Source organism: Coregonus lavaretus, assembly GCF_964263955.1.
Source record: "Coregonus lavaretus genome assembly, chromosome: 22".
NCBI classification, from domain to species: Eukaryota; Metazoa; Chordata; class Actinopteri; order Salmoniformes; family Salmonidae; genus Coregonus; species Coregonus lavaretus.
This window is the reverse complement of record NC_140009.1, coordinates 28,127,087-28,151,342: the sequence shown is the minus strand read 5'-3', so window position 1 is coordinate 28,151,342 and position 24,256 is coordinate 28,127,087. Positions and strand designations below refer to the sequence as shown.

The 24,256-nt window shown below is 42.9% G+C and overlaps 1 protein-coding gene and 1 pseudogene across 2 annotated transcripts in view; both read right to left on the bottom strand.

Annotated features, from left to right (window-relative positions):
* LOC311149733 (synaptophysin-like) lies at positions 1-16,466 on the bottom strand. The gene is made up of 7 exons (XM_084186943.1): positions 16,425-16,466; positions 14,926-14,991; positions 5,307-5,431; positions 4,898-5,096; positions 4,485-4,676; positions 4,037-4,369; positions 1-3,827 (listed from the first exon to the last, which is right to left on the bottom strand). The coding sequence occupies exons 1-6, from the start codon at positions 16,440-16,442 to the stop codon at positions 4,067-4,069; spliced, it is 903 nt and encodes a 300-aa protein (XP_084043069.1). The 5' UTR covers positions 16,443-16,466; the 3' UTR covers positions 1-3,827; positions 4,037-4,066.
* Positions 16,467-18,386: 1,920 nt separating this feature from the next.
* LOC311149905 (voltage-dependent L-type calcium channel subunit alpha-1D-like) overlaps positions 18,387-24,256 on the bottom strand; it is a 29,194-nt pseudogene continuing 23,324 nt past the window's right edge. Inside the window, exons 30-45 of the transcript in view lie at positions 24,183-24,256; positions 23,439-23,608; positions 23,262-23,327; positions 23,082-23,173; positions 22,744-22,903; positions 22,460-22,587; positions 22,173-22,269; positions 21,663-21,765; positions 21,441-21,542; positions 21,072-21,196; positions 20,869-20,979; positions 20,097-20,674; positions 19,689-20,005; positions 19,469-19,581; positions 18,920-19,297; positions 18,387-18,593 (exon numbers count right to left, since the gene is read on the bottom strand). The exon at positions 24,183-24,256 is cut by the window's right edge and continues 8 nt beyond it. The product of the transcript in view is annotated as a voltage-dependent L-type calcium channel subunit alpha-1D-like (transcript). The remainder of the gene's footprint in view (positions 18,594-18,919; positions 19,298-19,468; positions 19,582-19,688; positions 20,006-20,096; positions 20,675-20,868; positions 20,980-21,071; positions 21,197-21,440; positions 21,543-21,662; positions 21,766-22,172; positions 22,270-22,459; positions 22,588-22,743; positions 22,904-23,081; positions 23,174-23,261; positions 23,328-23,438; positions 23,609-24,182) is intronic.

Sequence of the window (24,256 nt, the reverse complement as noted above, 5' to 3'; positions counted from 1 at the left end):
ACCTTCAACAGAATAATTTCAAGTTTATTTGATTTTGTTTCACATGGATTCCATAGAATAAGAATACAATAGATATTTATTTTTCTTCTGAATTGTCATTATCATAAATACTTATAAGAATACATCATACACAATAAACACAGCACTATCCAAAGGCATAAAGAGTATCACAAGACATCATTCACCACTAACAACAGAGTATATGGTTTTCATTGAGCATATTTATAAGAACTACAGAGAGAGAGGAAAAGAGAGAGTGAGGTAAAGAGAGATAGAAAGAGAGAGAGAACACAGAGGAAGAGAGAGAAAGTCAGGTGCCTCTACACCGCCTGATAAAAAAAAAAACGGATTCAAAAAATGAAAGAATCCAAAACTGCATAATGGAATAATATGAATGAAAAACAATATCAGTTTCCGTTGTGATGATAACTGTGGAAGCAAAATCTATCGCTCCAGACACACACGCCTGTCCTCTTACCTTTTGGCAATACAGTTTTTCTTCTATCCAAACAGAGGATTGGCAGTACAGCAGGTAGGCCAACCTGATTGTTGTAGCACGTGTACTCTCTGTGCTTTGTGTGAAATATAGCGGAGCTGCTCTGTGCTGTCACCTTATGATGAGCCAAACATACATCATATTAGTTAATATGCTGTAACACTTATTTGCCACTTGCTTTTCCCCCTTCAATTTTGTTCCAGGCTGCTTCAAGTCCAGGAGTCAGACATGCAAAACCTTTGTTTTGAGAGTAAAGGGGATGCAGGATTTATTTTTTTATATTGGAAATACGATACTGTTCAGAACACCTCAGTTGGCTAAATTAATATGTTAAAAGTACTGTAAGTATTTCCTATGGCTTGTGTATGGTCTTGAAAACGGCGCAAATTGTGCCATACTGATTTAGTTCTGTGTAAATATTTGCATGCTTTTTGATCAGATGAGCATTAGAAATGGTGATTAAACATGATGACTAACTCTGTCTGATGACTCATCCCTAGACTATATAAAAACAGGAATGGGTTCTGGACCAAATTTGTCGGATGCCGATTTCTAAACTACATTACAATCCAAATAAATAAAAACACGATGCCCCTTAACATCAATTGGCTTCCCTGATTCACAACCTCAAATCATCTCTAAATAAGAGCGTTGATAGCACACTACGTACAGCAGTTTTTAGGAACAGCATAATATTAGCAAAATACCAATTGCTACCATGCTAACTACATTTTCATTATCCTAGATGCATTTAGGACTTTTTACATTTCAGCTTTTAAGAGATTCTCTGGAACAAACATAGCTACAGTCATATGAAAAAGTTTGGGCACCCCTCTGAGGCTGCATAATAATTTACTCTGTCGTCACAGAAAATGATCACAGTGGCATGCCATTCATTTTCTAATAAAAGCTGAGTACTGGGATATTGTCCAGACAAAGATTTTTAGTGTAGCAATATTAAGTTGTATGAAATTAAATCAGATGTGAAAAATAGGCTATGCAAAAATGTCTGCATTCTGTTGATTTGAATACCTGTAACTACTTAGCACTGATTAATTGGAACACACAATTGGTTTGGTGAGCTCATTAAGCCTTGAACTTCATAGACAAGTGCATCCAATCATGAGAAAAGGTATTTAAGGTGGCCAATTGCAAGTTGTCGTTCTCTTTGACTCTCCTCTGAAGAGTGGCAACATGGGGGCCTCAAAGCAACTCTCAAATGACCTGAAAACAAAGATTGTTCAACATTATGGTTTAGGGGAAGGCTACAAAAAGCTATCGCAGAGATGTAAGCTGTCAGTGTCCACTGTGAGGAACATAGTGAGGAAATGGAAGACCACAGGCACAGTTCTTGTTAAGGCCAGAAGTGGCAGGCCAAGTAAAATATCGGAGAGGCAAAGGCGAAGGATGGTGAGAACGGTCAAAAACAGCCCACAGACCACCTCCAAAGACCTACAACATCATCTTGCTGCAGATGGTGTCACTGTGCATCGTTCAACAATTCAGTGCACTTTGCACAAGGAGAAGCTGTACGGGAGAGTGATGCGGAAGATGCCTTTTCTGCACACACGCCACAAACAGAGTCGCTTGAGGTATGCAAACGCACATTTGGACAAGCCAGCTTCATTTTAAAATAAGGTGCTGTGGACTGATGAAACAAAGCTTGAGTTATTTGGTCATAACGAGGGGCGTTATGCATGGCGGCAAAAGAACACTGCGTTCCAAGAAAAACACTTGCTACCCACAGTAAAATTTGGTGGGGGTTCCATCATGCTGTGGGGCTGTGTGGCCAGTGCCGGTACTGGGAATCTTGTTAAAGTTGAGGGTCGCATGGATTCCACTCAATATCAGCAGATTCTTGGGAATAATGTTGAAGAATCAGTCACAAAGTTGAAGTTACGCCGGGGCTGGATATTTCAACAAGACAACGACCCAAAACACTGCTCAAAATCTACCCGGGCATTTATGCAGAGGAACAAGTACAATGTTCTGGAATGGCCATCCCAGTCCCCAGACCTGAATATCATTGAGAATCTGTGGGATGATTTGAAGCGGGCTGTCCATGCTCGGCAACCATCAAACCTAACTGAAGTGGAGATGTTTTGTAAGGAGGAATGTTCCAAAATACCTTCATACAGAATCCAGACACTCATTAGAGGCTATAGGAAGCGTCTAGAGGCTGTTATTTTAGCAAAAGGAGGCTCTACTATATATTGATGTGATTTTTCTGTTGGGGTGCCCAAATCTATGCACCATTTTGATGCATATTGAACATGTTCTGTTAATCCAATAAACCTAATTTCACTACTGAAATATTACTGTGTCCATCAGTTATTTGAGAGATCAAAATGAAATTGCTGATCCAAACACCCAATTATTTATAAATGGAAATCATGGAAATTGTCAGGGGTGCCCAAACTTTTTCATACGACTGTAAGTCATTGCTTGAGTAATATTTCGATGAAAAATATAAAAGACAATGAACACAAGTTGTAATGAATGTAACCTATGTTAAACACATAAATCACTGCTAACACATCTCTCATTCTTCTCTACTCGCTCTCTGAATTCATCATTCTTTTTGCTTTCTTTTTTGGCTTCATCCTTTGCCATCACGTCTATTCCGCTCTATCCCTTCAAACTCACTCAGTAATGTTGAACAAATAAAAAAGCACAGTGAGAAAATAGGAAAGATGGAACTCTATTCTGAAAACGAAGAAACAAAAACATAAAAATTGAGGGAAAAAAAGGATATAGAGAAATAAAATAAACACACAACATAAATATTAGAGAACGACGAGGGTTGAACTGTGACCTAAACAGAACTGAAGTAAATACAATTGAATAACTCTGTGCTCTACATCTGTTGTATAACAACTAATATGGAGCACACAATTATTCAACTGTGTACATATATTTATATATTAATATGTTGATATTTACACAGCACAGACAAATACATTCTCCCAAGTTAAATATTACTACCATTATTGTCCTTCATTTAAGTCTTATTCCCATATAAGATAGATCTTTGTAGTTTTCTAAAATATTGTATTCAAGTTTTTCCTCATATGATCAAACGGACAATCCCCTGTTGTCTTCTAGAGTTAAACACATCAACAGAAGAAACAGCATGTTACAGTAAGGACCCATTTCCCCCTCACCAAAATAACCCAAATGGACACGGTGTTGCTAAATTCCCCTCCCAAGACCCCACCTTCTTCCATCCCTCCCTCCTCTTGTCAACTCACAGATGCACAAACAGACAAACAGAGGAGTGTGGAATTGTGGATGGTGGTCAGGCACCACACACCCAAATCACATGGTGGCCCTGGAGAGAGAGAGAGAGAGAGCGAGAGAGACAGAGAGAGAGAGAAAGAGAGAGAGAGAAATGACAACTAATGTATACATAAAGCTTATGATGATGTCATAAAGCCACAGTCTGCATTCCCTTTGGAAGAGTAACATTATTACAGTATTTCTCACAGTCGTTTAACTCTGTATTCTCAGTGTTGCTCCATCATATGCACTGACACTCACCATCTTCCAGCTGCTGTAGGGTGGACCAGCTCACATTTGATTGGCGAAGGAGGTGGGCTGCTGTTCGTATCCCCCCTGCTGATAGTCTCCGCCTCCCTCGGTGTAGCCGCCCTGGCCATAGTCGGGCTGGTAGCCTCCCTGGGTGCCGGCATAGGCGTCCCCCTGCTGTGCGTAGCCCTCTTGCCCATAGCCTTCCTGGCCAAAGGACTCTGGAGCAGGCGCCTTCTCCTGGGAAGGTGCATATGTGCCTCCGAAGGCTGCCATCCAGCCGGTCTCCTTGAACACAAACCACAGGTTTCCTCCCCACAGGATCAGGTTCAGGAAGCCAAAAGCCTGGGGGGTGAATTGGAAAAAGAAGAAGAAGAAGTCAATATGTTGTAGTACAGGGTTTTTCTGTCATATCCTTTTACTAAACACACCATTAGAAATGAATTCCTGAAAAACGTACCACAGATGTGTTGAGACCAGAGACCACGGGGTCGTGGACTTCACGGCAGCGGTTCTCCGGTTCGTCGCAGGCCTCGATCAGTAAGACGACCTTGTCTGGGTCAGTGGCTGCCTTCACATCCGACAGACCTTTAGCCCAGGCAGAAGAAGCCACCAGCCAGAAGAAGGTGAACACAGACGTCACGACGAAGTCCTGAGGAGCATCAAGTTATAAAGCATTAGCAACATACATATTCATCATCATCAATCTGAAAGTCCTCATCAGAAACGTAATCAATCTCATCATCATCATCATCATTATCATTATCATTATCATCATTATCATTACTAGGATATTAGTAATAGTAGCAGAGGTAGTGGAATATGGTATGGAATATGCCTACTAGATACAAGAAGAGCGAAAGACAAACTCACAATCTGGGCTCCCTTGCAGCCTTCACGGTATTTCTCCAGAATGAAAACGTACACAGAAAGGGCTGCCATGGAGTAGAGGAAGGAGAAGACACCGACGGTGACAAAGAACTCAGCTGAGGAGGAGTAGTCTCCGATCAGGAACAGACGCTCAGGGCTTTCCCCCTTACAGGTTGGGGCATCGAAGTACACCTGATGTAGCCTGGCAAGGACAAGGGACATAGAAAGACAGAGAAGATGGTAGACAGAGAGAGAGAGAGAGGAAGAGAGACATCAAATTGGGTTAACATAGTTTAATATAGATTAATGTTCCACCCCTGACGTTTGCAGCCCAGTGGTACTGTAAAAATGACAGACAAACCATATTTGTGCGGGTTCAGGGGGTTATGTGTGACTGATTAGGCATACTGACCTGAATGGATACTCAAACTTCACCTCAATGCTCAGGTCACTCTCTGACCGGTTTTTACACTCCACACTCATCTTGAACATGCCAGAGTAGCTGCCGCATGTCGAAAAAGCAAAGATAGCAAAGATCTGAAAGATACAGAGAGAGGAAGAGAAGATGAGAAGAGTTAGAAACAGCACGTCGAAGTAAAAGGGAAGTGAAAGAGAAGGGGCGGAACAATTTCACCACCTGCTGTGTCTTCTGCACTCCAATGTTCCACCAATCACAGCAGGCTGTTGACAAAGGCACCCAGAGTGCAAATCAATGCGGTTATATCGCCACGTTACAGAGCTACACCTGTTGCCATGGTTACTCTGACACCTAAAGTTGTGCACTTTTGTATAAAGAAAATACAATAAATGTAAAACAACATGTTTGGTTGATATGGATGTCCTATCTGTTGGACCAAATAAGTTATGATCTCCTCTATGTACCAGGCTACAGTCCTACAGTACTACAGTACTGTAACCCAGCGCTTGTGCACGTGAACGCTTATCTACTCTCTTACACACACACGAGCGTGCACATAGACACACTCTCACACATCGGAGAATAGACTGCCAGCTATTTTTACCACACCCTCCCTTCCCTGCAGGCCAGATCCGATTGGATGGAAAATCCGGCTATTAATCTGACGGAGGTCCTCCTCCATCTGTCACTAAAGGACGCTGCACAGGGCTACTGTACACACACACACACACACACACACACAGGCATGGACGCATGTGTGCGCAGCTGCGCAAATACACACACGCACAAATACACACACACCTATCTGTATACCAATCTGCTCTCATACTCTGGAATACATTGCTCTAAATAGTCATAATATATTTCAACATGGCTTCACCAAGCCTTCAAATATACACAGATTCATCCACACTCCTCTATTGATGAAAAACTGTACACATGGTACACAGAAATTATTCTCTCTCCTTTATATCTACAGCACTAACACAGTCACACCTCCTCCACTTCCTCTCCTTATTAACAGGTTTTAATAATGATTGGAGAGGAGTGTGAGGGGAGGGGATGATCATGAAAAACAAAACAGATTGGATATAGGCATGCATGAAAGATGAAAGGAGGACTTTTTGTATGAAGAACATGCAGATCTAGCACCAGGCTAGTTAGCTCTCCCACATCTTTCAACATAGTTACTCTAAGTTCACAACATATGCCAAATGATCCTCTTGTAAGTTTTTAGCTAGTCTCACATACACAGTAACATAGATGATCATCCTTTTCCTTGATCTGCAACAAACAAGAACTTCAAGGCCTGGTTTATTAAGATGCATTGTCTGTTTACACTGATTTGCTGGTTGCAACAAGCATTACTGCACCGTTATTGCTGTTATTATTGCTGGTGCAGCACAACATTTCAACCAATATGTTATGTGTTTAATCTAACTACTTGTAAACCCTTTATAAATCCTTCATAACATATACCTTAATGTTAAGTGTTACCAATTTGACTACGGTTTCACTAACAAGAGGTTGAGGTAAAAAAAAAGGGCAAAGGAATGATGGAAAGATGTTGAAGAAAGAGAGACAGAGGCAGGCTGCACACAGTGTCAGATACTATGGTAACGCTATTGGCAACATTGAGCATAGAGGGGGGAGGGGGCACAGGGAGGTTCCCACTGACATGGTAAATGTTGCAGTGCTCTCACATAAATTCACTACCACTATTCAAACATGCACAAACACAAGCACACATGCATAAAAGCAAAGGAACTTGTCTGTCGGCCCTGCATTAAAGACCAAAATTGCTTTTAAAAAATTGGGGGGAAAATGTAATAACACATATGGAATCATGTAGTAACCAAAAAAGTGTTAAACAAATGAAAATATATTTTATATTTGAGATTCTTCAAATAGTGTGATGAGGTAATTTTGAAGGAGTCAGGCACAGGAGGGTACATCACAGAATAACAGGATTTATTCTGAACCACAGAATTACGCAGTAATGCGTAAAAACACCTCAGTGCGCAAAACAGGCGCACTAGAAAATACAAAGCACACAGGGAATATTCCCGGCGATACAAAATACACGGAGCTCCACCGAGCTTCTCTCTCCTCGACAATAAACAATCACACACAAAGACAAGGGGGCAGAGGGAACACTTACAGTGCCTTGCAAAAGTATTCATCCCCCATGGCATTTTTCCTATTTTGTTGCATTACAACCTGTAATTTAAATTGATTTTTATATGGATTTCATGTAATGGACATACACAAAATAGTCCAAATTGGTGAAGTGAAATAAAAAAAATAACTTTTTTCAAAAAATTCTAAAAAATAAATAATGTATCCGAAACGTTGAACATCCCACGGAGCAACATTAAATCCATTATAAAAAAATTGAAAGAATATGGCACCACAACAAACCTGCCAAGAGAGGGCCGCCAACCAAAACTCACGGACCAGGCAAGGAGGGCATTAATCAGAGAGGCAACAAAGAGACCAAAGATAACCCTGAAGGAGCTGCAAAGCTCCACAGCGGAGATTGAAGTATCCGTCCATAGGACCACTTTAAGCCATACACTCCACAGAGCTGGGCTTTACGGAAGAGTGGCCAGAAAAAGCAATTGCTAAAAGAAAGAAATAAGCAAACACGTTTGGTGTTCGCCAAAAGGCATGTGGGAGACTCCCCAAACATATGGAAGAAGGTACTCTGGTCAGATGAGACTAAAATTGATATTTTTGTCCATCAAGGAAAACACTATGTTTGGCTCTCATCACCCCAAGGACACCATCCCCACAGTGAAGCATGGTGGTGGCAGCGTCATGCTGTGGGGATGTTTTCCATCAGCAGGAACTGGGAAACTGGTCAGAATTGAAGGAATAATGGATGCCGCTAAATACAGGGAAACCTGTTTCAGTCTTCCAGAGATTTCAGACTGGGACGGAGGTTCACCTTCCAGCAGAACAATGACCCTAAGCATACTGCTAAAGCAACACTCAAGTGGTTTAAGGGAAACATTTAAATGTATTGGAATGGCCTAGTCAAAGCCCAGACCTCAATCCAATTGAGAATCTGTGGTATGACTTAAAGATTGCTGTACACCAGCGGAACCCATCCAACTTGAAGGAGCTGGAGCAGTTTTGCCTTGAAGAATGGGCAAAAATCCCAGTGGTTAGATGTGCCAAGCTAATAGAGACATACCCAAAGAAACTTGCAGCAGTAATTGCTGCAAAAGGTGGCTCTACAAAGTATTGACTTGGGGGGGGTGAATAGTTATGCACGCTCAAGTTCTGTTTTTTTGTCTTATTTCTTGTTTGTTTCACAAGAAAAAATATTTTGCATCCTCAAAATGGTAGGCATGTTGTGTAAATCAAATGATACAAACCCCCCAAAAATCCATTTTAATTCCAGGTTGTAAGGCAACAAAAGAGGAAAAATGCCAAGGGGGGTGAATACTTTCGCAAGCCACTGTATATATATATGTACTGATGAGGGGATATGAACCAGGTGTGTGTAATAAACAAGACAAAACAAATGGAATGATGAGATGAGGAGCGGCAGTGGCTAGAAGGCCGGTGACGACGAACGCCGAAGCCTGCCCGAACAAGGAGAGGAGGCAGCCTTGGAGGAAGTCATGACAAATAGCCACCCTTTGCCTTGATGACAGCTTTGCACACTAATTTGCATTCTCTCAACCAGCTTCATGAGGTAGTCACCTGGAATGCATTTCAATTAACAGGTGTGCCTTCTTAAAAGTTAATTTGTGTAATTTCTTTCCTTCTTAATGCATTTGAGCCAATCAGTTGTGTTGTGACAAGGTAGGGGAGGTATACAGAAGATAGCCCTATTTGGTAAAAGACCAAGTCCATATTATGGCAAGAACAGCTCAAATAAGCAAAGAGAAACGAGACTCCATCATTACTTTAAGACATGAAGGTCAGTCAATACGGAACATTTAAGAACTTTGAACGTTTCTTCAAGTGCAGTCGCAAAAACCATCAAGCACTATGAAGAAACTGGCCCTCATGAGGACCGCCACAGAATGGAAGACCCAGATTTACCTCTGCTGCAGAGGATAAGTTGCAGCCCAAATAAATGCTTCACAGAGTTCAAGTCACAGACACATCTCAACATCAACTGTTCAGAGGGGACTGTGTGAATCAGACCTTCATGGTCGAATTGCTGTAAAGAAACCACTACTAAAGGACACCAAGAAGAAGAAGAGACCTGCTTGGGCCAAGAAACTAGAGCAATGGACATTAGACCGGTGGAAATCTGTCCTTTGGTCTGGTCCAAATTTGAGATTTTTGGTTCCAACCACAGTGTCTTTGTGAGATGTGGTGTGGGTGAACGGATGATCTCCGCATGTGTAGTTCCCACCGTAAAGCATGGAGGAGGAGGTGTTATGGTGTGGGGGTGCTTTGCTGGTGACACTGTCTGTGATTTATTTAGAATTCAAGGCACACTTAACCAGCATGGCTACCACAGCATTCTGCAGCGATACGCCATCCCATCTGGTGTGGGCTTAGTGGGACTATGATTTGTTTTTCAACAGGACAATGACCCAACACACCTCCAGGCTTTGTAAGGGCTAGTTTACCAAGAAGGAGAGTGATGGAGTGCTGCATCAGATGACCTGGCCTCCACAATCCCCCGACCTCAACCCAATTGAGATGGTTTGGGATGAGTCGGACGGCAGAGTGTGTCACAACCCTATCTGTTTCACCTGTCTTTGTGATCGTCTCCACTCCCCTCCAGGTGTCGCCCATATTCCCCAGTATATTTATACCTGTGTTCTCTGTTTGTCTGTTGCCAGTTCGTTTTGTTTTGTCAAGCCTTCCAGCGTTTTTCCCCTTGCTCCTGTCTTTTTCAAGTTCCTGTTTTCTAGTTTTCTCTGTTTTGACCATTCTGCCTGCCCTGACCCTGAGCCTGCCTGACGTTCTGTACCTTGTCACACCACCCTGGATTATTGACCTCTGCCTGCCCTTGACCTGTCGTTTGCCTTCCCCCTGTTTTTGTAATAAACGTTTGTTACTTCGACACTGTCTGCATCTGGGTCTTCTCCTGAAACGTGATAGAGTGAAGGAAAAGCAGCCAACAAGTGTTCAGCATATGTGGGAACTCGTTCAAGACCATTGGAAAAGCATTCCATGTGAAGCTGGTTGAGAGAATGCCAAGAGCGTGCAAAGCTGTCATCAAGGCAAAGGGTGGCTATTTGAAGAATCTCAAATATAAAATATATTTAGATCTGTTTAACACTTTTCTGGTTACTACATGATTCCATATGTATTATTTCATAGTTTTGATGTCTTCACTATTCTACAATGTAGAAAATAGTCAAAATAAAGAAAAACCCTTGAATGAGTAGGTGTGTCCAAACTTTTGACTGGTACTGTATATTAAAAATATATATATATGGGGGATCGGAAATGATGCAGACAATTACATTGATGGAAGCCACAATCTATCTGCAATATTAAAGCTGATCTCCCCCCCCCAACAAAAAAAACATGAGTACACACACTCTCTGAGTTAGAATCAGCGTTGTTTATAAATACCTGCTTATCAGATTTGATAGCTGATTCAGACAAGACTGAAACCACAGGTATTCCTAAATAAACTTGGGTAAATGGATAACTGAAGTTAAGACATTGATTGATACATGAGCATAAATGGACGTTGTAGGACCACAAGTCTAGCCATCAACATGTAAGTACTCTATGTATGCTCTCAAGCTTCTTTCTGCCGCAGAGTTTGGCAATAACCCAAAGTGTGATGGAACTAACAGCTTCAACCAATCACATCTCCTCTAAGCTAGGGGCAGGGGAGTGGGCAGGGAGCCCTGGCAATAAGTCTGAAAAGGTTTAACATATAAACTCCTTACCATATACACTCCTACAATCAGCAGCTTTGATGAGCAACACCTGTAACCACTTATAGAAAACTCAAATCAAATCAAATTTAATTTCTCACATGTGCCGAATACAACAGGTGCAGACCTTACCGTGAAATGCTTACTTACAAGTCCTTAATGAACGGTGCAGAGTGAGAAAATATTTGCTAAATAAACTAAAGTATTAAAAAATAACACAATAAAATAACAATAAGGAGTGGGTACTGGTACCGAGTCAATGTGCAGGGTTACGAGTTATTTCAGGTAATTGAGGTCATACGTACATATAGGTAGGGGTAAAGTGACTTTGCATAGATAATAAACAGCGAGTAGCAGCAGCATAAAAAAAAGGGGGTCAATGTAAATAGTCCAGGTAGCCATTTGATTAACTGTTCATCTGTACTGGCCAGACTGTTACAGATGAGGGATACATTATTATCAATTCAATAGATAGTTCAATTGAAGTCCAGCTCTGTTAATGTATTGACCACACAGTATGAAAACTGGTCTTACAGTACAACAATGTACTGAGTGAATCAGTAAAGCAAATATGTAAACTGAGCAGTTAACTGTAAATCCCAGGGTAAGACACAATAACCCTCTTTCACAAGCATAACCTGGGGCAGGATGTTGTTATGGTAGACACAGTGGTTAACCACTCTCTCTACAGCTTTAGGTTCGTTTGGGGAGATTTCGATGTGTCTCCCATCATCAATCAAAACTAGGCTTTGTCAGCACACAGCTCCCAAGAGAGAGTACAACAGCAATGAGTCATACACACGCACACACTCTCTCTCTCTCTCTCTCTCTCTCTCTCTCTCTCTCTCTCTCTCTCTCTCTCTCTCTCTCTCTCTCTCTCTCTCTCTCTCTCTCTCTCTCTCTCTCTCTCTCTCTCTCTCTCTCTCTCTCTCTCTCTCTCTCTCTCTCTCTCTCTCTCTCTCTCTCTCTCTCTCACACACACACACACCCACACACACACATACATACATACATAGCTGATTACAAGCACAGGCATGTATCATCATCGATTCATGCTCAAAGAAACACAAAACAGGGTTGAGCATCCTAAATCACAAACATATATTTTTCCGTACATACTACAAATAAGAAGCATCTAGGGTTTAATGACAGGCCATTTATCTCGCTTTACTACAGAGGGCAACACCCTAGGACTTCTGCTTTCAGAAGATTAATAATTCAAACCAAAAACACCCATGTGACCTTCAAATCCATCAGACACACACACTGAAAATCAGGAACAGCAAGGTGTGTGTGTACTGTACAGGTACTGTATTGCCATATGAATGAACTGACATGACGTATGATTATAGGTAGGCTAATCTGTCGTGGACAGACTACGTAACATAAATAGTATGGTAAGGTCTGTCAAAAGACTTGGATGAGGCGACTAATGAGCCACAGTAGTTCCGGTGCTTTGGTTTTCCGTCACTGGTTAGTTGGACGTGTCAGGATTGGGTGACGGTGGTGCTTAAAGTGGGGGCGGGGATTTCAAGCAATGATTTCAAGCAATGATTTCAAGCTGAATGTTTTTGGGAAGTGGGGCGGGTTGTTTGGCTGAGAATTTCCGTTTAGGGGGGTGGAGACTTCGCTAGTCTCATTAGTATATTTTCTTATACATCTACCCCCAGAACATAATCGAGCATCTGATGTAATTACGCAAGATTTTTGTTCCGGGTTTCCGAGATTTTAGGTAGGGCTATCGTAAATGAATGTAATGCAACCTAGGAGCTACATGTGACTTGTAAATGGGTAGAATGCTCTGGTCTTCTGCCTGTGTGCTGCTGCAGCCATGGAGGTTTGTTAACCATGTGACCCAGAGAAGCAGTGATGTGATGTTCAAGCACTAGCAGTCCCCCGGGGAAGGACTATAGACAAAGTCATGCTGTCAGATCTGTCCTCTCAGTCTCTGCTGCCCTGTGTTATTCTGCCCTGCTGTGAATTAGAGTAGAACATTGTTTGGGTATCTTCTGTTAATATCCTGATGTTGCTTTTTGTTTGTCGGTGTATGTGTCTTCTCATAAATTAATCCTATTCTTTCAATCAACCAATCGTCATGGCATTCTACCAAAGTGAGTCAAAATGGAACATGGAAGGAAGCGATGTCATTTATTTTACCTTCCTCAATGAGGGCATACATTGATCTGATCTGTTTAGCGACAATGTGTGTGAGTCAGTGGTGACTAATAACTGTGTATTGTCAGCGTGTGTGTGTGTGTGTGTGTGTGTGTGTGTGTGTGTGTGTGTGTGTGTGTGTGTGTGTGTGTGTGTGTGTGAGAGAGCATGTCCTAGTTCTGATGCTGTAATGTCAAATAGTTGAGAAAGAAGTGGCAAAGATGTACTGGAGAGGTGTTCCTAATTACAAATTACGTACATAGTACACAGTACATTCATATTTTGTCCAAATTATTACAGTAATTTCTGCTTTACATCATTATTCTGAGAGGGAGACAGTGAGATTCAATGAGACTCCTCTTTGTAGAAATCTACATAGAGGAATACATCTAGCCCTTGGCACAAAACACTTTGGCAGAGGGGTCACACTGTGTTACTGAATAAAGAGAAAAAAGAGAACATCAAGAATGAAGAAACTTGATGTGGATCTGAAGTACATTTTGTGACATTGGCGTGTGGAACGCTTTATCACAGATTCATCATGAATTGCCCATCAAAGATTGTCATGTTGCAGCACAATACAACAAATAGTCCAGATGTATAATATAGAGCATTGTGGTGACTTTGTAACATGAAGAATTGTAAAGGTAAACAGACAAGCAAATAGCGGTTATAGCAGCGATTCAGATTCAGCACCATGGATAGCACTCAATTGAAACCCAACAATTTGACATTTCAGAACCCCTGACCATGGACAGCACCTGTTTCAGGCAATGCTGCAGCAACGCCAATGGCCACTACTCCCCAGGTTAAAGTTAGGTGTAGGCCTATACTTAATCGTTATGTGCCACTTCCAAAACATGAAACTGTAGTGAAAAATAAAAGGCAACACTGTGATTAGCCCTTAGAGGGAGCAACTACACAACTCCTAAAAAAGCAACAATAGTAACTACATCCAAATGCATGAGAGGTGGTCACAAAATAGATTACAGGTCAAAAGGCTAAGGTGTTGTGAGTTAACCATCTGGTGAATCAGATAGGCCTACACAACAAACTCCACAGGAGAGGAGACAGAAATAGTGGGCTGGATGGTTTGAACATAGATTTGTTACAGTTACCAGACCATGATCGAATTACAGTAACACGGTATCACTGAAACGACGTCGAACTTTCAAGAGACCTGCTTGCCGGTGGTGACCGAGTAGCAGCAGCGAGTGGGAGGATGGGCAGTTCCATTCCCCTCGCGCTGCTTGTCTGTCGTCACGAACACAAAGATTCACGTAGCTTTTTCTGACCTCTGCGTGACAGAAGGACACGTTCTGACACGGTACAGGGACACAACATCACTATAACAGGGCCTACCTATAGCATAATATATAGGCCTATCATTTATAGCTTTTAAGTGTATTGGTTGAAACCATCACAGTCAGATTGTATGCGTGCAATAGTCCTACGTAATACTCTCCGTAGACTTCCACACCCACGCATGCGCGCAGAAAGGATACGTGCGCGCACTTACCATGACATCTCACACGCTCACTCCCATCATAAACCAAATAATGAAACATTGTATGAAAACGGTAACTTACCCATTGTAGGATTTTCATAAATCCTAAAGGCTGTTTGATTATGGTGAACTGCCCGGTGGCCACCAACTGTCAACACAGAAATCAACAATCAACATTGTCTTCAGAATTTGTCGAACAGCTTAGATTCTAAACATATTAAATCACAATCATAAGCCGTGCGCACAATCAATCAATAGGACACACAGGTTATCTGACAGACTCGAATGATCTTTTGAATGTTTGTAGTGTGTATGCCTACTGTCGCCTACATGAATTGTCAGCATATCTGTTTTTACCCTACAGTTTGCAGCTGAAGCGGTGATACAATAATCTTTCTCATGCTGTCATTTGTTCGCATGGTCATCACAAAAGGCTAGTAGGCGACAGTAATTTTATTATTTGACTTGGGGGCGACAGGCCGGGTGACAAAGCACACATCGTTTAGGGGAGACGAGAGAGATTGGAAGAGAGACAGAGCGAGAGCGGGAGCGGGAGCGAGAGAGAGAGACCGACAGTATTAGAATTAGACAAAGCTGCTTATCCCACATGTTTCTCTGTTCGCCAACGCTTGACAAACAAGCACTCTACTAGGAATTAAGACAGAACGAAAATCTCGAGTCACCCGGGTGGGCCCTTAGTTTTTGCTATAATTTGTAAAGCCTTGCCATGTGCGGGTGAATGCGACACATCAGTCGCAAATGAAGGCGGTGTGTCGGTCTGTGAGCGCCGCACTGAAGCCATAGCCTATCGATTCACCTCGGAATATTTTACTTTTAACCCCCGGTCGGTCTGCCGCCCCTCATAAATTGATAGGCCTATAATAATCCTCGCTATGTTGCGGTATTGATTAAATAGGGTCAGTCGCTATTCCTCTTGATTTACACTCTCCTTTCCACCCTCTGACATAGGCTACTCTGCACAGACCACATAGGCTTCATAGATAGACTAAGAGACAAATAACCCCCTCAAAATACATTCAGTCAACGATTCTATTAGTTAAATAGCAGTGACTGTATGCAGTGCAGAGCAATTATCTCTGCTATCCTACAACCAATAGCTGTCACCTCAACTAATAGCCAGGATGTGTTGAGCCTATTTGTCTGCGTGTTTTGAAATGCTGTTAAAGACAAATTGCGCATAGTATCTTGTTCAATTCTTTGGACTTTTGGACCATGGTCTATTTATGAGCCAACCGCTCCACTGCACCAGTCCACTGCTGGTGCAAAATTGGCTAAACCACATGCAATCTATCACGCCTGTATTGCGGTGTTTTGCGCTCAGTGCTCGGCAATTCGTTCACATGAGACGACCACTGAAAGCACTGCATTTCAGACTAACCGTCCGCCGCTTTACAATTACAGCGTTCCCTCTCCCCTGTTATAATGATGGTATATTGTTTCCCCCCAAAACGCTTGTGTCAAAGTGCGCATTCTGCAGGAATGCCAAATGATGGCTTATCAGATATTTAAATGAAATGAAAACAATGTCTGATAGTGCTGATTTTCATCCCAGAGCCCTACCTGGTTCACAACATCCATCTTGGCCGCCTGCTTGTAGATAAGAGGATCAGAGGGGTGGAGGGAGGGAGGCGTTACATCCTAAACAGCCCACGGGGGGACAAGGGTAAAGAGATGGGAATAGCTGTATTACGTCACAAACTCGTCGAGGACATCTGGAGCGTAAAGACGTCAGAGAAGTCATTGGACATAGAGTGATGACGAGCTCGACAGCTTGGCCAATCATATGGCTGCATTATTCTAGGGGACTACAGAGATTGCCACAGGGATAACAGAGAGAGTACACCAATGTGTGCATGCATACGTCTTTTACTACGTTGGTTAGGTGGGCACTGGGCAGGTTTTACATTTCAACATTATATTGTAGAAACAATCGAGCTGCACTGCCAACAAGTCTAAGCTTCAGGGCTTCAGTTTGACGCTCATACATCTATAAACCATTTCACACTGTTTGATACTATTAAGCCTACTAACATTTTGTTTTATTGTCACGTACACCAACATCCCAGACAACGGATCTAAAATAGCCTAATACACCTATTGAATTATATTCTATGTGCTTATAATACAGTATTTTTGTATCACCTTTCAGGCTGCTCATGATGTGAGAAATCAAACAAGAACTCCAGTAGCCTAGTTTAAGTGGGCGCTGACCATGGCCAGCCTTGTAAGTCTTTATTTATCTTCCTTGCTGAAAAACAATAACACCTGAAAATCAGCCACTAAGCCAAGTGTTGCCATGGTAATTAAAGAGGAGTTTCTAAATGTAGAATGGAGTGGTCCAAGGAAGCACAGATGTTCTCCATCTGCCAATGCACTAATGAGTCATTATGTAATTCATGTGTTTCTTTTGTTCCTTAAAATCATGAAATTGTACAGTCTCTATAATTATCTAGATATATACAGTGCTTACCAGTTTATAAATAACTACATTCTTACCAGTTATTTAATAAAAGTCATCTCCACTATCTGCAATGACTGAATTCCAGACTCACTAAATGAACTGCATTACAACTTTGAGAAAAACACATGACACTTTATTAATGTACACACAGAAATACCTGACATTTCAAAGTATTAGCAGTCACAATAAAACAAAACTAACAATTGTTATTATTACGTTTACAAGTTGCTTTCCTCTTGACCATATATGTACATAAATACTAATTCTCACTGAGGAAGATTAAGATGACTGTCATGAGAATCTTCTGTGGCATTTCTGTTTATATAATTATTAATGACATGGTTCAAATGTCTAATGCTAATGCTAGGCTAATGCTTCATTGGGCAACTGACATGACACACACAAACCCTGTTTCATGATCTATGGTTACAACTGGAGCTGACTTGCACAATAGACAAGGTGTTTATTCATTTGTTGGATTTATGCCTGCTTTTAATATTTTTCTACGGTCTTAGCAGGGTGATTGTATGATTTGGGGGTACATAAAGTGACAGCAAATCAAGTTCAGTACAAAATAGAAATACAAGGCAAAAATGCCGCTTTTGAAATAGCGATAAATACTTCATAGCAGAATAAGAATTGTAATCACGTTCGGAAGGCTATAGTACAGTGCACTCTTACATTGGAATAACTTTTAAAGTGTATTGTGGCCAAACCTCAATAGTTGCTCTATGTATATGCTGTTAAATTTAGTCTGGTTATTTCAGACTCTTGTTCAAGACACACTGATGCTTTCAACAAAGACAAATTACCTGAGAAGATCTGGAAAAGAAAAATACCCTGATCAAAGAGACATTGACAGTTTTCTAAGATCAATAGCTTGCTGCATCATTCTTAACCCCATTTTGATGGAGACAAAGCTCTATCTCGTTGCCCTCCCTCCCTCCCTCCCTCTCTCTCCCCCTCTCCCTCCCTCCCTCTCCCCTCCCTCCCTCCCTCTCCCCTCCCTCCCTCCCTCTCCCCTCCCTCCCTCCCTTCCTCTCCGTTTCCTCTCTCTAGTCTCAGTAGGAAATCACACAGTTCATCTCGTCAGCCAGCTCCTCCTCGAAGCGTCCTATTGGCTGGCCCGCCGAACGGGTCAGCAGGTCTGTAGCTGCGTTCTCCATCTCATCAATGGTCATGTTACATGCGTCCGCGATCTCTCGCTTGGCGAAGTTCACAAACTTTGGGTCTCTTGCATAGAGGCCCAAGCCTTCCGATATCAGGATCTGTGGGAGAGTAAGGAGTGTTGTGAAACAGTGAACACAAATCTCTCTCTCAACCACCTACAGCATACAAGTGTTTATTGAATATTCATAAACACTCTAATAGAGGAACTTTCATGGGGTGTAAATCACTGACTAACTTCGGGAAATTGAAATTCATAGAAATTCCGCAGGAAAGCTATTTTTGAGGTGAATTACTGAGGCTTGTAGTGCACTTGACTTCTCCACTCACTATTACCCTGATGAAGTACCGTATATCCTAAGCAGTATGTAGCCTTGGGACTTTTATCTTACTCTCATCAGGACATCGTATTTCATCCATCACTTACCGATTCCACCAGGCTGTCTGCACTGCCCTTCTCTATGAGGCTCTGGCTGATCTGGGAGGGCACCCTGCCATTGGTGTAGCTCCTGTTCTGGGGCGTGGGCACAGGGAGTGTCGGGGCTCCAGGGTACCAGCCACTGGGCCTGGTTGCAATAGCAGGGAGACTGGAGGTGGCCTGGGTCCTGTCTCCCCACACCTGCTGGGTGCCCCTGGCCTCATCCACCAGCATCAGAGGGGCGTAGAGCAGACGCCCTCTCTTTGCTGCTGCTGATGATGCTGCTGACACCCCTGCTCCTGGTGTCGACCCTGCAGGTCCTCCTCCATTGTTGGCCCAGGAGGCCGAGGACATGGAGGAGACACTGCTGCGGCGGGAGTCAAGGGTCTGGAGGAGGATGGAGGACAACACCAAAAGGACAATGAGTAAAATCTTGATTTCTATTATTACATTCAACAGCTTTCAATTCCACATTCCAAATTTGGTACCAAATCAAAATGTCTCTCTGATTCATGTGAGCATTGGTTGACTATTCTTTTGCATGTGTCTGTGTCTTACCAGTCTGGATCTGCATGGGGGTGAGTTACTCTCGTACGTGCCAGGGATGGGGATGTCATCCACGCTATGCTGTGCCCTCAGACACTGGATGTTAAAGGAGGGCGGCTTACGACCTGGAAGGGAAAATACATGGAAATGTATTAAGACTGTCACTGGGTGTTTCTACTTCTACTGATTCCACTGGTGTTGAGGAGAAAGACTGTGACGATGTGATGATTACCTGCAGGAGTAGGAGGAAGAACACGTCTCCGGACATATTGCTCCAATCCATTACCGTTGCCATTGCCATTGTAGCCGTTTCCATTGTAGCCATTTCCGTTGTAACCATTGCCAGTGTAGCCACTCATACTACTTCCGATGGCGCTACCTCCATTCATGCTACCTCCATTCATACTGCCATTGTAGACGTTCCCATTCATGCCGTTTCCATTGGCGTAGGGCACTCCTGCAGCTCTCCCATTGGTGAAGTTAGGAGTAGGACTCTGCATGTACTCTGACGGGATAAGGGATGCTGCAGGTTGCTCTTGATACACATGCCTGTGAAGTTGAGGGAAAGGGAACACTTATGAATACACACACACTCTCTGACTCTTCAACCCAGATCCTCTTCTCTCCCCTTTCCACTCACCCGTTGTTTGTTGGCATGCCCACTGGGTACTGTGGGTAGTACACCTGCTGTTTAGTGGAAGTTTCACCTCCTCTTCCCTCCATCACTGGCTCTGGTTGAGGTGGGGCAGGGGCTGCCTCTAACACTATTTGAGGTGCCTCTGGTTCTGGTGGGGCTAACACTATTTGAGGTGGGGATTGAGCAACCACCTGTGGCGGAGAAGCAACTGGGGCTGGTTGAGGTTGGGATGGGGCATTTGGTGGGTTTGCGGCTGGTGCTGGTTGGGGAGGGGATGGATCTTTTGGTGGTGATGCGGCTGGGGCTGGTTGGGGCGGGGGTGGGGCTGGTGCTTCTTCTAGTGGAGGGAGGGCCTCAGATCTTGTGGGCTGTTCCATCACTACATCAAAGGATGAGAGAGCTGATTCTGGTTTCTCGCTGACTGTCAATGGCTGTTCTGTGACCACGTCGCTGGATATTGTGGGCTCGACGAAGGGCTCCATGAAGACAGTGGTGGTGCCCTCCTCCATGTCAGCTGGCATGTGAGTGGTGGATGGAGTATTTGTGGCAGAGGTGCCAGGATCTTCGAAAACGTTGTCATTCTGGAGGGATGGGGAAACAGAGAGATTTGCTTTAATATACAGTCAACTGTTTTTTGTTGTAAATATTATAAACATTTATTATGCTTACCTATTGTATGTGATATTTGCTTATTTGAGCGATGTCAAATACAGAGAACAGACAAATCACTTCAGTAGATACTGTTTTGATACACTAACGACAGTCAATCACTTACCTTGAAGAACTCTTCATCCAACTCTCCCTCTACACCCTCCTCATCCTCTCCCTCCATTGCCAAGGCCAGATGCAACTCTGGGGCCAGTGCCTGCAGTGACCTGAGCCCTGCCTGACACACACAAACACACAAAGTGTGATACACAAACACACACACAAAGACACCAAACAGTAACAACAAGTGTTGCCAGGTAACTGGGATACCTGGAGAGAGTCTTTCTTGTCCTTTCCCTTCTTCTTCCTCTCCCTCTCCTTCCTCTTGCGGAACTTCTTAAAGTAGTCCTGGATCAGGAAGCTGGCATAGAACTTCCCACAAGTCACCTCTTCCCCTGAGTCAGGAAGAATTGTAACAGAGGAGGACAGGGAGAAAATACATTTTAAACAAAGGGAGGAGGCAAATGGGAAAGTGATAGAGACAAACTAAGAGAAAAAACACAGAAAATAGGGAGATACAGAAAGAAACCTGTATTTCTGTAACATGAAACTGCATAAACTACCATTAGAGTGGTCTGCGTGGTTATACGCTAATAAGTCTCTGTCTAGTTGGCTGAAATGGCACCTCCTGTGGCTTACCTCTAGGGGGTGGAATGACCTCTTCAAGGAGCTTGGGCTTAGTGCGCTTCCATATCTTCTTAATGATGGCCCTGAGCTCCTCATTGTCCTGGTCAACAGGCCCTAGTGACGAGACACAAGACCTTTAAAAACACAGGAGTAAAGGCCGCAAGCACCACTGCACTAAATAATTATGTGTGAATGATACACTCTGTGTCTGTGTGTGTATGTGACCTAACTGACCCTCGGTCTTGATCTTGAGTGAGGTTCTGACTAGCGCAAACAGGGTGGCATTGAAGGTGACTGTCCCGTCACTGAGCAGCGGCACGTTCATAGCAACCAGCCTCTGACAGGACGAGCAAGCAGATGAAATATAGTCAGAGAGGAAGGGAGGGAGGAGGGGAGTGGAGGTGGAGCATTGAGGTGGGGGTCTTAATTGGATTAGCAGGGGGAAGAGAAGCCAGCCAAGACTGAGGGAGTAAATTCCACTGACAGAGTGAGTTCATCATAGTCTCACTAGATTAGACATGCTTGTATGTCTGGTTACAGAGGGACTGTAGGAGATGTAGCCTGTCTTCATATCTTAAGTGGGAGTCTGACCTTGATTGATAAAAAATGTATGTAAAGGATATAATTCTCACTGCACAATATGTGACATATATCAAACATTCAATTATATAAATATTAGAACCTAATACGTTTATTATAATTTCATTTATTCAACCTTTAACATTAAAATGTGATCTGCCCTACCTTGCAGGCCACACGATGGGGGCACAGTTTGCCAAAACCAAGGGGTGGCTGGATCCTGCGCAGCATAGTGACCACATCGATATGTTTGATTCGACCCCTGCAATACAGACAAAAACAGCCCAATTAAAGGACCAAATGGGGGAAAGGGATGAGAAGAGAGAAATGAGAAAAAGAAAGATAGAGGACAGACATACAGAAGGGGTTTCCTGAATAAAGACCATATCCCTTTTATCCTTTTTCAATGTTAAAAGAAAAAGCTAAAAGAGATAGAGAGAGTGGTCTCTTACGTGGCCTCTGGGTCATAATCCGACCAGACTCGTTTGAACTCGTCCAGGTGATGAGTACCCAGTACAGTCCAATCTCTGGTCAGGTACTCAAAGTTGTCCATGATGACAGCAATGAACAAGTTAATGATCTGAGAAGAGTAACACAGAGTTTATCAATCACAGCTGGTCTACTTCAGATTGGCTGCAGTCAACATATTTTGATTGAACCTTTATGTATACAAGTTGGTCTCATTGAGATGAATTTCTCTTTTGCAAAAGACACCTCTCACAGACAGTTGTCTCACCAGGAAAGCGCAGAGCATGAAGAAACTGATGAAGTAGATGTAGGCCAGGTTGCTGCCGCACATGTTGTCATCCCCGGGCTCAAAGTCTGACTCGGGGTCACAGGGTCTCCCTGGCAACGCTGCCAACATGATCTCCTGCCACTGCTCTCCGGTGGCACACCTACAGGAAGAGCACACACGTTAGGACTGAGGAAAGGAAAGAAGACACAGGAGGAAGAGGAGAGGAGAGGAAAGAATGGGGGATGAAAGGTTGAAGAGAAGAGAAGAGAGGAAAAATAAGAGAAGAAATGGAAGCTTCTACCTATCTACTATTTCTCTCTATTTCCTTCAAAACTCACCTGAAGAGCAGCAGGACAGACATGAAGAAGGTCTGGAAGTTGTTGTTCCTGTTGATATGCGAGTTGTCATCTATAGCAATCTTTCCAAACGTCTGCAAAAGGTTAGAGAATAGGGCATATTGTCACCAGCTGCATTTTAAAGACTTTTGAAGGGGATACAATGAATGGGAGGAGACCCACCTGCATGCCAATCACAGCATAGATGAAGAAGATCATCGCAATAAGTAGACCGACATATGGTAAGGCCTGTGAAAGAGGGGGAGGTATAAACATACATTTTATTTACAAAATCTAAATCATACACCAGTGTGTATGTATGTCTGTCTGTCTTGGCATCTGTTTGAACATAGCACTGACCTGGAGGGACTTGACAAAAGTCCAGAGGAGGGTTCGAATGCCCTCCCCTTTGCTGAGCAGCTTGACCAATCGCAAGACTCGGAACAAACGAAAGAATGTGATGGACACTTTTCCGCTTTCCTTCTTGGCCACGGGTGGAGCTCCGGGTACGGCTACAGCTGCGGCTTTGGCTGCAGCCTCGATTGCCTGGAGAGAAATACTGAGGTTTAGGGAACAGTTGCTTGTTTTCACACAATTCATTGAGAGACAAAGGAAATATGTAAAAAAATGTCTAATGCGAGAGAGAGGGACAGATAGTGACAGAGATAAAGAAAGAGAGAGAGAGAGAAAGAAAGAAAGAGAGAGACAGAGAGAAAGAAAGAAAGAAAGAAATAGAGAGGGAGAAAGAGAGAAAAAGAGAGAAAGAGAGAGAGAATTGTGTCCCTGTCGTGGTCTTACTTCAATATCCTCGTCTCCTCCCTAGATTGATGAGAAGTTTCAGAGATACCAGAGACAAGAAGAAAACAGAAAATATACATAGGATATCATTTAGTATATGACAGAACATACACAAGAGCATTATAAAGCTATTTGTTTGTTAAACAGAGATGTTACAATGAATAACTGTACACAAATAGTTTTGTAGGCCTATATTGCAAGCATTTTCTATGTATCACGTTTCCCTGAAGTAAAGAAAAGAGTTGAAGATGGAAGAGATAAGGAAACATGAAGCAGCTAAAGGAGAGACAGAGAGAGTACTCACACTAAGCTCTGAGACCATGATGTCTAGCACACTGCCCACAACGATCAGAGCGTCAAAGGAGTTCCAAGCATCAATG